Below are 12,671 nucleotides of genomic sequence, written 5' to 3'. Positions count from 1 at the left end.
GATCACACCGTCCCATCTTCTCTTCGTTTACGTGGATACAGGAGCACCTAGATGCTGCAGTTCTTGGACATAATTCACAGTTTTAACCAGGACACCAAAAACTAACCTTATCGTCCAGGAAAAAGGGTCCTAGGATTCCATGCCTACATATAATCAGGAGTAAAATAAGCTCTGGGTGGATGAGTGGACACCGGTGCTATTAATGATGACCTTGAAATAAATCACTTCAGGAGGCATGTATGATGGAAAGCCAAAACCATTAGAAAAACCTTCAAACCAGCAATTCTTAGACCTACATTATCAAAATCATTATCTCCTCCAGAATGCAGCAGAAGTAAGCAAAAGTATTACGGACAGTTTCTCAACTAATTTTGCCCAATCCTTGGACGCTGAGATTAGATTAAAATATTTGGCAAAGAAAATGAGGACAAGAGTGAGGGTGGATGGAAAAAGGGAAACAAAGTCTTTCACAAAGCTACGACAGGTTCCATCAGTGGTGTAACAACTGGACATTCACAATACTTCAGATCTACAGGACATCTAATCACAAACACGCATCACCTTCGGCACATGGTCTTACCAGTTCCTTCTTGTCTAGAAGGGTTTTGGGTTGCTCTTTCCTTTGAAGCTGATTGGCTATCTGCTCAGCCAATGAGCTCACTCCGCCTGTGTACATCTTTATGTACTTCTACCAGATGGGTTGGATAAAACAATAGTGAAGTGGGAAAAGAAAAAAGAAATCAAATTAAAAAAAACAACTAAAATGATGATAGGTTAGGTGGTGAAAAAGTGCAGAGAGGTCAAATCATGCCAAGACAGTGGACAATATGAAGTGACAAGTAGTAATAGCAAAGCCAGTGTCATCAGAAATCACCAGTCCAGTCCAGGATCACCTGTAAGAACAGACAGGGAAACCTGCATTTTGCAATTGTCTAAATGCTCCAGAACTACTACGATGATGAAGGGAGCAGGTCTTGTTTTCACTTATAGGGTATTTTGCACCCAGAAACCTGAGAATAGACACTCCTAAAAGATGAGGCTAAATATAGGTTAAGATTTTAGGTTCCAGGTAAAATTGGCATCAGAAACAAAGATCTTTTAGAAGACATGTCACATTGATTGCAGAAATGTATTTATATGCTCAGCAACCGGGAAGAATTCATTTACAGAGCATTCACAGAGCAGGGAGAAGTCCTTAATTAAGGAACTCACAGTGATTCAAAAAACATTAATTCTTCCAATGCTAAAAATACACAGAGGTGTATATGGAAAAAGATGGAAGAGCCTCATCCAATGCATTAAAGCCATACCTGCATACATCTGGAACACATACTTGTTCAACTGTGAACACGGCTTTATGACTTGGCTTTTCTCCATCATGGATACTGACTGACTGCGTAACTTTGGATACCTAAACCCCTCCAGTATTCCGAGGAATCTAGGCAAGTTGGCTGTTACCTTAGAGGGTACAAAATGAGTGTCTGCAAGCCAAGTTCAATCACTGCAGGAGTGGAGGAAGTGTTTTTCACAGGAAACACAACAGTTGGCAATAACGACACGGTTAAGAAAATGATGTGGTTACATCCATGTTAGCTCAGTCACACTGCAAACGCCACGCATTTGACCCGGAGCAGCAAGGAGCACGCCAAGCAACTTTCCTTTTCCAGAACAGGAAACGTTTCTAGCTGGAGACTCAGTTAATACAGGATCAGAGAGACACTCCAGCTTCTAGCAAGTGTAAAATATCAAGCATAATAAAAGGACTACAGTTGTATCTCAAACCCCCCTTTTACTTGTAGAGCACAACTTGCTTGAAGCACACTAGTTATTTCCCACAACTAATAGCCAATTCAATATGTGTGGTTATTAGCCTTTCAGCAATGTTTAAGACCTCATACGTTCAGATATGAGAACAGCAGGAAGCATCACAAAAACTGAATCTTGCCACAGAATGGGTACTTCTTTGGGGAAAAAGACTTGGAAAATGGAGTGCTCAGCCAGAGATTACTGCTGCTGTCACTACAGTTCTAATTCTTTAAGTTCTTTGTCACTGAGGATTTATTTCTACCCAGAAAGAACTTATACCTGTCTACTGATTCCATTCCAAAATGCAGAGCACTTGCAGTATTTCTATATGCAAGAAATAACAAAGGATTTGTCTTTCAAAATTTTCCAGGTTCCATATTTTTCCTCAGCCAGTGTGTGCACACAAAAATGCAGAGTTGCCTTTCTATGACAAATATTGTATCTTGTCAAGTATTGCATTTAAAATGGTGCTCACTAGTAAAATTTCCCTCAGCACTGATCTTTAACTGGCAATCATAGTAGATTTGACCAAGAGTTTTTGCTTTCCTCTAAAGGACTAGAAACCTTTGAGGCTCTTTAACTTTTTTTAAAAGATAGATCAAGCATTTCCATGGGAAAAATGTTTTTAGCTGAATCAGGTTTCCCCTGATCAAGTGTTGATCTGAAACCTTCATTCAACCTTAAATGCAGATCCTTCAGGATCTTTCAGTTTCTACCACTACATATGAGGTTCCGTGCTTACAAAGTGAACATGTTAATAATAACTCACAATACCTTGGACTATCTGGAGTGAGAAATTTAATTGCTGAATTTTTCATTTGGGGTTCTGTGTTTCTGATTTATTTTGCTTTTTTCCTACATATCACACCTGGCCTAATTATGGGTTTTAAATGAAGCATTTTATCTTTCTTCCCATGGTCAAAAGCCTTCAAGATAGACAACGTTCTGCAGCATTTTCAAGAGCAGGAAAAGAACCCACTCCAGCTTAGGTCAAGTCAAGTTCCTGCTGTTCATGTATGACAACTGCAACTAGTTCAAATCCTCCGTGATTTTTCAGAAAGCCTTTTTATTTCACACTGTCCATTAACCATATAGGCACAAACACATTCTGCCATTCGGCCCAAAACCTCAACAATAGCAGCAAGCAAAACCAGAAAGCTTTACTGCAAAGCCAGAAGGACTACCAGTGCTCAAAAAAAACTGGTTTGAGAGTGAGATGTACCAAAAGCTTTTCATTTACACCAAATGCTAAACATATTTAGCTTCAAACTGCTTTATGGCTGACAAGAACCGAGCTGTGCCGGGCACAGGCTGCCTGTGGGTTCTCATTTGTGCATGGCTATGCACAGATATTGTGGTCTGCAGGTGAAGCATTGCCAAGCCTGGCCATCTCTCGTGGTGTGTCCTTGGCAAGCAAACACAGCTGGATGCACCTGGCAATGCCCAGGCCAAGGCTACCTGTCGGAGGGAGTCGGATGAAGGTGAGGAAGGGCGATTGGAAGAGCGGAGGCTAAGGGAGAGTTCCCACTGGTCAACAAAGAATCGGCGAGACGGCTCAGTCTCAGGCTAAAAAATAAAATGAAAGTCAAAACAATCACACATGGCTACAGAGGGAAGAGAAGAGAAAATGAAAAAAACCAACCAACCAACCAAACAAACAAAAACCAAACCACTCATGCCTTTCTGGTCACCATCAAGAACAATTTCTTAAAGACTCTTGTAGGAAAACATCCAGTGTATCTTCACTTTCTCCCTAGCGAGGCAGAGTAAGTCATTCTTAATTTGCTTTTTATTAGGTTTTAAGTTATTTAGGACCATTTGGAAGCAGTTACCTACTTCCACAGATGTCCAATCTCCTGTAACCCAACCAACTAAGGCACTGGCAAAGATTCCAAATCAATTTCCTCTGCTTCTTCTGTATCTCCCATCATTCTCTATTACTGGCCCAAGGCACTAAGATCATCTTTCAGGCCATGTGAGACCTCTTCTATATTTTCACTATACAAACCAAAAGCCTACTCTCCTGGGGGTGAAAGAGAAAGAAATTAGCTTGTATGCATTTCCTGTAATTAGCAGCAAATTTCCAACCTTAAATTTACTGTAAGCAGATTAGAAAAATCACACAAAAAAAGAATGAATCAATATAAAATAATATGCTGCTTTTGCTTATCAAATGGCAAAGAATAAACCACAATCTGAGAATCTGCATCCTTCTGAAACTGGTTCTTCACAGAAGAACCCAAAATTTGGTCTTCCAGTATACCCTTGTCATTATCTCTATGGATTATTATGCCCCTCTCACAAGAAATATATCATACAAATAGGAAAAAAACAAAAGCTGAAAGTGTCAGACAAACAGCAGTACTGGTAGAAACCACACATTTCTAAAAATTATAGTCTGGAAATAAAAAATACACAAGTTTCAAACAATTTACTGTCTTTGAAAAGAAAGTTATGATTTTAGTAATAAAAAGGAAAAATAAATGTCATGTAACTGCATGACCCATGAAAATATCTACTTCTAGGCACTTAGGATAGGCTAACCTCAAGATTAAATTTACTGGACAAAATGCAAAAGAGCTTGGCTTTCACAGTTTCCCCAATTTAAAGAAATACAATTGTTAATACACAAATTTTCCATACTTAAGATCATCAACATTTAATCAAATTTCTTCTTGGAAAATGTCTTACTTTTCTAAGTTGTCTTTCTCTTACCAAACTATTTTTCTTGTTTTCTTCCCTTACATTCCACATCATAATCCATCATTGCTTGCAGTGTTCCAACATCTGTTTCCTCTTTTTCCTCTCTGCCCTACCCACTTTATGCTTTCCTCTACTTTGTGCTCTCTGTCTCCCCTCCATTTTCTCTCCTTTTCAATTCTGCACAATGCAGACATCAGACAATTTCAAAAATAATTTCTACCTTTGCTTTGCAATGCTGTTAATCTTTTACACCCTCAAGAGGAGCCTAAAGTCGCCAGAGAGCAACACAAAAGGCAGGAGCATGATGTTTTGGTCTAGATCTTCGTTTCTGTATCATCATTTCAACTGCATAAGAAAATGCACATGAGCATTGTGGATCATGCCCAAGATCTTCAGTTGTGTCACTCATTAGGAAACAGGTGCCACTACATTTAAACCAGGCTTCTCATTCAGTCTTTCATATCTTGTTCTACGTCCCCAAATCACAAATCTAGCCAAAGGTTCACTGTTCCTTCCGAGAGAACAGCTTTACTGGCTTTAATCATCGGTAAAGATGGCACCCCAAAAAAACCCCAGCAATGAAAAGTGACCTAGAAGCTATAAATTTCCTTTCAGCATGGCTTGGAAAAGTTATGCCTACCAGCAAACATTCTGGGACTACTTATGCTCCAGCTCATGAAGACAGTTTGATTTTAGATGGTTAATTCAAAACAATAAGTTACGGAAAACAAAAAAATCACTTTTGTTGATGGCATTTTCCAAAAGTACTCTGCAGTTTGCCAAATGCTGCTGAAGGTAACTGAAAACAGAAATAGGGGAAGCAACGAAAGAACCCCAGCTCAAACTGGCACATTCCCATATCCCAAAGACAACACACTGGAGAGAAAATTAAGCACAAAACCAAAACAAAACAGAAGAGTATACTGGAATCAAAGGAAACCCACACAAGCTGCCAGCTCTACCATTGGAAACAACTATGCAGGAAGCATGGACACAAAAGTAGTACTTCGGAGCCAGGAATAATGCTTGGAAAATGTGAATGTTCTTGCTTCCAGAAGAAAGTAAATCTGTGAGCAGCTGACTGGTAAATGACCACTGTGAGATGATTTGATCTGGAGCTCAGCTGGTTTTCAGCATCTACATGCTTAAGTTTAGAGGCTGTTTTTACTTTATTTTTTATATTACGTTTTGAGGAACAGAAACACTGTCCCTCACCAAGCAAGGAGACAGCTAAGAACTGGCAAGTCAGATGAAAACACTACACAAAATAGACTCGACTGTCGTTTTAACCACATGACTGTAGAGCAGTGGCCACTGTATTTTGGTGAATTTTTCTCTGCGACCCCAGATTTCACCTGTACCCAGAATCCCGCACTGACACAGGACACCAGATAGGCAGGGCTGTCATCACCTGATGCCTCACTGCACGTCTGGACTCCAGGAGGGCAGCCAGCTGACATGCCCTTTGCTCAACATTCTCAGGCACTTGGTCACCAGAAAATAAACGAGGAGATCTCTGTGAGACGAGGAAGGAGGGAGGAAGTAAACAAAACAGCAAAAGAAAGCCCCAAAAGGAAGAGACACCAAAATGCCAGCCAAAAAGGTATGACATTCACATGCAGAACAGCAAGAGGAGCTCTCATGTGAAGACTTTTTCCCCCAGTGTCTACTGCCCTAATGAAGTGCTACATTTTGACCATCAAGGGCAAGAAAAAACAGTAGATTTAGTTGTTATTCACAACTCTCCCACTAGGACCTGCTGCAGCCAAAACCAAACAAGCGTGTAGCCTCTCTCTCTGGCATTACCATCAAAAAATAATTTAAAAATGTGGCTTTATCATGCACAGAGGAGCTTATTTGTCAGTTTATTTCCCCATAGTTCTCCGTTCTCAAGGATCTCCTTTAAATATCTAAACCTGTACTTATTTGTTTCTCAGACTTTGTGCACAGAGTCACATATATTCTCAAAAAGAATAGAATGAATTAATTTCCTAAAGATGGTGGTATATGCAAAGTGAATGCTCTACATGCCAAAGAGAGGATGTTTTAATGAGCCTGGCTGGTTGAAGCTAAGAACAGCAAAACCAAATACTCACAGAAGCTGCCAGTTTTACTTCTGCAACTTCACTGTCCTACTTATTCTTACTCCACTACCATGTCAACACACCACAGGCACAATATTTGACACCTCTGCTATTCTGGTCTTTCATATCAACCTTCCTAAACTGTTGTGTGGTGCACTTGGTGACATGGAAAAAAGACCTGGCTTGTGGCCTGCTGTATAAAGCAGGAGTATCACTTGCAGTATCACACAGACTTCAGCTAATTTGTTTGTAGAGTACAAAAGCAAATGGACCAGGAGCTACAAACATGTGCATCAAGAAACCTCAGGCCTGATCTGTCAAGAATGCCAGAGTACTGCTTTGTATTGTTTATTGTCCTCTAATGCACAACAGAAAATTGGGTTCACACCCAGTTTACGAGAAACATTTTTCCCATTCAGATGCATTAATAATACTCTCTACTTTCAAGCTGCTTTCAGTTCCACCTACTCCTTCCTACTAGATCATTTTCAATAAAACTAGGGCCTATTACAAAGCTGTGGGCTTCTGTGTCGCTGCAGACACGCGTATTCATTTTCTGTTGCCTGTCAGAAAACATTCGGCCCACAAGAGGCTTTTGTTAGAACACATTCTGAAAGTTGCAATGGTTTTATTGCTGGCTACCACTTATGACTTAATTCATTCAAAGCCTTTACTGGAATGTCAATTAATTTGTCAATACGAATTCAAATCAACCGATCCTTTTGAGTGCCCATCTTTTCTTTTCCCATGCTTCTGTATAATACTGAGCCATTCAGACAGACTGTTGAATATTTCATTGTTAAGAAGGCTTCAAAGTCTCTATACTAAATAATGCCTCATCATTTTTCGTTTTACTTTGGCCTGTAGGAGGCAAGATGGAATGCCAGTTGTTTAACCATCCAGAAAGCAAGCAGTGAAAACAATGCAACCACGTTCGCATGAATTAGCACAAAACATAACTCTTCTTGTTCTGCTACAGCCACAGCATACTTTGCTAAAGAGGTGTAAGAGGAAAAGGAGAATGAGAAGAGCTCAAGTGCTAGATCTAAGGCAAAATAAAAGCATATAGCACACTGTTGATGAATGCTTGTTATGCATTTACGTGGGTATCACACAGAAAGGATCGCTCCTAAATGACCCTCAGCAGTTCCAGCGTGTTAACAGCAGCATTAGGATAAGTGTGTTTCACTACCCAGTATATTTGCTCTCTGTATTGCACACATCCACCACAGCTTTGTGTCATCATTGCACACATCCACCACAGCTTTGTGTCATCAGTGTCCATGCCATTTGTTCATGCTCTTTACCCTTTCCTGTCTGGGACTCTGCTCCCCAGGATAGCCGGCACCAGGTTCCCTGAATCTCTGCAGGCAACAAATTATGAGCTTAAAAACAATCACAGACCAACCTCCTAATCAAAACACACTTCATCTGATTTTTTTTTTTTTTTAATGAAGCAGGTAGAAGAGAGGCCGTAACAACAGCAGAACAGTTTATTAAGTATATTCTAAACCTGGCAATAACAAGTTGGCTCCTGTAGAGAAATTTTTTTTTAAGTATATATTCATATGAGGTCAGTAAACAACAATATAATACCATAATGTAATGAAATTAGTACAATAAAGAATGAAAGACACTCAATATAACTCATACCGTGAAGTTAGTTCAAAGGAAGGAAATGAAGAGTTTAAAATAAGTGGCAGAATGAATGCATTAGATGTGCAGAGGTAGAGGTTTTAAGAGACAGAGTAACAAGGACACATCTGTCTGACTTGCTATGAGGCTTGAGCCAAGATAATTTCAGGAAAAGAAATCATTCCTAAGGAAAAAAGAATGTCTCCAAAAGAAGACTACTCAACTGAGTCTAACAGATCAGTTCTGTAGCACAGAGGGTAAAAATTCCTGAGAGTTAAAAGAAGGAAGACTGATTTTTCTTTTAATTATTTCTTTGAGCAAGAAGGTAGGCAAAAAAATTTTCTGTGGGATACAACATAGAAAATGATCAAAGTACACTTGAACCCAGCAGTAGCTGGCTCTCAAGACTGAACTAGGCAACCAAAAAGACACAGGACAAACAAACACTTGGAGAGACGAGGGAAGGAAAATACACAGCTGCCAGATCCTTAGTGACTGAAAGCAAATTTCTCTATATGGAAAATGAATCCCCATGCTATAGATTAGAAAACAAAACTCAGCATTTAACTGCCTTAGTTTCTCTATTTGTAAGCTTGGGGGAAACCCTTCTTCTTTCATAAAACATATCCCCCAAAGTTCTCAAAGGATTTTGACAAGAGGAAGGCAGCAAGCTATGGACATCACCTGATAATGTCATGCTCCAGTCAAAATGCAGGTTTTGCTAATGAAAAGGGCTTTCCCCACCCATTCTACCTCGATGTCCGTTCCCGTATCCTTCCTTGCACTGTACACTGTCCACAGTGTGGCAGAAAACCAACCACCTTTTTTGTTAGGACAGGTTCAGATGGGATCAGTAAGCAGACCTGACCTGTTGTGCAGATGCAGACCACAGAGGCAGCAAAGAATGTGTGTTCTGGAGGCTGGCAATAATTAGACCAGATAAAGTGCAACATGTAATTACTCTGAGAAATCACAGCAATAAGGCAAGTCAAACTTTATGACAAAGAAAAAAACTTGTCTACTCTGCTAAAAGGTAACATGCCCTTACAGAGTTTATGGGCATACAAGTGTTCAGCAAAGAAATATTCTCTATCTATGGGGAAATTCATTTGTACAATCTTTATATGAAGTAATAGAACTTCAGCTACCTTTTATGACCTCAATAGTAGTTCAGGATTGATCAGAAAGGAGTGGATTTTATTATGGCAGTAGGAAAATTAAACAAATATTAAAAAAGGAATACAACTCAAAGAAGCACAATGACAATTACAAGAAGACACAAATATTAAAGGATTTCAGGTAACATTTAACTAGGACAACAAATACACGTGCACAAATATCTGGATGCATGTTTACATACTGGCTCAAAACAGCTATCACTGCTCCAGGTTCAAAGTCAGACAGACTGAACACAAACTCTTGTGAGACAACAGCCTGAGTGTGGGGGAAATAGAAGGACCACAGTGGACATGTGCAGGCCACTACAAAACCCCAAAAAAGCACTTCATCCAAATAATCCTAAAAAAGTTTTATGGATACAAGGGCAAATTTTGAGTTGAAAATTTAAATTAAGAGTGGAGATGGAGTAAAGTTTCATTTTTCTTTCCCTCCATTACTCCAAATACTTCTTTTCTACTTTGCTGTATCTTAACACCAAGAAAGGCTACTGTAATTAAAAATTAGCCTATAGCAAAATCTGAGTCTCCAGTGGAGCCTCTCCATGTTTCCAGTGAGACAATGCTGCCCTATGTTTCTAACCTCAGGGGCTGAGAAAGCCCTATCAGCATGTGAAAAAAAGAAAATGGGAAATCTCTTTGTAAATGGGATATCTGGTAACTGATCTAGTCACTTGTACAAGCAGCAATGAAGAGAAAAGGGACAGAGCATGCAGAGGGAATCACCTGCTGCCTGGGATACGGTGGAGAGGAAGATGGAGTGGAAGAGAGCATGATCACTTTTTTGGGGCAGGTCCGAGAACGTTCCTTATGCCTCATCTTTTTTTAAAACAGAAAAAGAAAAAGAAATTCATAATAATGGTAGAAAGGAGATAACATTACCTCTGGTCTGGTAAGACAGGTCAGAACACATGAACTGAGAGACTGTGACCTTAAGCTCACACCTCTCACAAATGACCAAAAGCCACAGTTTATCTGAAGCTTAGGGACCCAAGTTTTTAATGCAGAGCCACATGATCACAGCCAAACACAGACTTATATCAATCAATTAAACCAACAGCTTCTGACTCAAGGTCTTACAACCACTGAAAGGCAAAACTTGGAACCCTACACAGCACAGTTGGACTGCTCTCTTTGCTTCATGAAAAATTACTTATTGCTCTGCCTGGCAATGTTTAAAAATATCCATCCCGTTGACCTGAATACTCTGGCTTGCAGTTCATTAGTAATACAATTCAAGTCACAGCATTCTGTCCTCAGCTTCAGATCCCTCTTCTTAAACTTCCAGATATTAAACCATCTTTAAACCATTTTTAAGTTAAGCTGTACTACATTCTAGCAGAAGAGAAATACAGCTGGTTTATAGCCAAAATGTAGCTATATCTAATAGTCTGAATATTACACAACTGCACATACAAGTCCTCAATTTCATGCCCTTCTAGTGCTGTACCTCCTTACTATGTACAGTCTTTTCTCCACCACCACTTCTTGTTTATTAATGTATCTTCTGCCTGATATTTCCTTTACTTGTGAGTTCTCACCAGAGCATATCTGGAAATGGTTGCACTGTGAAAAACAAAACATTGTGTCCCCACAGCCACTGTTAGATGAGTCTCCAAAGAAACTGCACGTGGTTTAAAGGAATTACAGATGTTCATTACTGCCCTTGCAGCTGAGCTGGCACTAACATCTGTTTGGGTGTTCTCTTCCCTTTCAGCAAAAAAAGTAAATAAATAATCAATTCTTCTATTTCAAACAGATGCTACAAGCAGCTTAAACTAAAACATATGACTTTGCACTGAAGTGGATGAAGACTATTCATATGTTGTTTCAAAAGGCTCATCTACGAAGTCACTGATTTCTAGCTGAAAGGATGGTAACATTCTCAATCACAGAGCTGCTCATGGGTTTTCATCTGACCATGGCCAAGTTTGCATTTCAAATGGCAAAATTTTCACAAACTTGTTTATTTTTCCAAGGCAGACCTCAGAATATAACACTGTATATGAGATACGTGTTCAGTCCTCTAGTAGGATGTATTTCTGACAAGGGTGACTGTAGGAAAGAGGAAAAATACATCAACAGATTTAAATAAGAAATCTAAGTTTAAAAAGCAGTATTTGCAGAAATCATTGGTGTTGCAAGTTCTCTTCTGTTGACATTTCAGCTCTTGCTGTCTGTGGTCATCTCGGTCATGGCATATCTTCCAGAAACAGTTCCAACAAAGTTACTGAAAAGTTTGTAATACTGCCCTTTATCACACTTTAGGGAATCACCTCAAAAGAATAAGCATCAGATCTCTAAAGGCAGAAAAGATGTGCACCAAAGGACATGGGATCTCCATCTTACAAGTGTCTTTCTACACATCAGTGATCTAAGCTTATGTATTACACACAAAAGTTGCTGCTGACAGGAGATCTATGAAACTATAGCAGAAAACTGCTGAAGGCCATAAGCTGAGAGTCTGGAAGTCCAGGACAAAATTCAGTTTAAAAGGCTTGTCTCCAGTACCATGTCCAGTCACATCCTCTTCTGGATAGACCATATGGCTTTCAATGCTTTCATGATCCCCAATGAGATGCTATTTCCCAAAAGCAGCCAAAATGGCTCAGAAAGCAATAGAACATGATCTCATACAAGAAGGCATTCATTTGAGGAGATTAACCTCCATGCCATGAAATACAACCCAGCCTTTTTAGGAGATATTACCATCATATAAGAAAATCACATTTTTCTTTACTATCATATAAGAAAATTACACACATTTCCACTGTGCACATACACTTCACAGTATCTTCATGCATCAGTAGCTGCTGCTGAGGTGCTCATAAGAACGTGAACTGAATTTTGACAACACAGGTCAACATTCTCAAAGTGTAGCTCAATAAATCAAACTTTATAATCCAATTCACAAGGAATGCAGGCCACACTAAATGCTGAGGAGCAGACTGGTGAGGTTTTTTAAGCTACTTGCTCTTTAGCCTTCCCCAGAGAGACACCATTTAAGTCTTGTGATGAAAGCAAAAAGCGCTTCAGAGCAGATTCTGCCAGGATGCCACTCCTTCTAGGAATTCTGTTGTAGCAACCACCCCTACCCCACCTATACAACACACAGAGAGGCATTCTGCCTAACAAGCTCAGTGAATCACCTCATACCAGGGCAAAGCAAGATTCTAGATTTAAACTGATAGGCAAATACAGCTAAGGAAATCCATCTGACAGACACTACCAGGCAGTAGCCCAAGGCAGATGCAAATTTCCCATCAAA

At 39.6% G+C, this 12,671-nt stretch overlaps 1 protein-coding gene across 19 annotated transcripts in view; it reads right to left on the bottom strand.

Moving 5' to 3' along the window:
• MICAL3 (microtubule associated monooxygenase, calponin and LIM domain containing 3) overlaps positions 1-12,671 on the bottom strand; it is a 182,361-nt gene that overhangs the window by 75,233 nt on the left and 94,457 nt on the right. For 13 of the 19 annotated variants that reach the window (XM_064654486.1, XM_064654501.1, XM_064654487.1 and 10 more), the window contains exons 18-22: positions 10,130-10,222; positions 7,901-7,957; positions 5,921-6,025; positions 3,265-3,372; positions 581-688 (exon numbers count right to left, since the gene is read on the bottom strand). The exons of 4 other annotated variants lie outside the window; for them this stretch is intronic. In XM_064654486.1, the coding sequence (XP_064510556.1) occupies positions 581-688; positions 3,265-3,372; positions 5,921-6,025; positions 7,901-7,957; positions 10,130-10,222 (471 nt within the window). The remainder of the gene's footprint in view (positions 1-580; positions 689-3,264; positions 3,373-5,920; positions 6,026-7,900; positions 7,958-10,129; positions 10,223-12,671) is intronic. 2 more of the 19 variants (XM_064654492.1, XM_064654495.1) reach the window with 2 other exon arrangements.

This window comes from Pseudopipra pipra, chromosome 5, assembly GCF_036250125.1.
Source record: "Pseudopipra pipra isolate bDixPip1 chromosome 5, bDixPip1.hap1, whole genome shotgun sequence".
NCBI classification, from domain to species: domain Eukaryota; kingdom Metazoa; phylum Chordata; class Aves; order Passeriformes; family Pipridae; genus Pseudopipra; species Pseudopipra pipra.
This window is presented reverse-complemented; position numbering and strand designations above follow the sequence as displayed.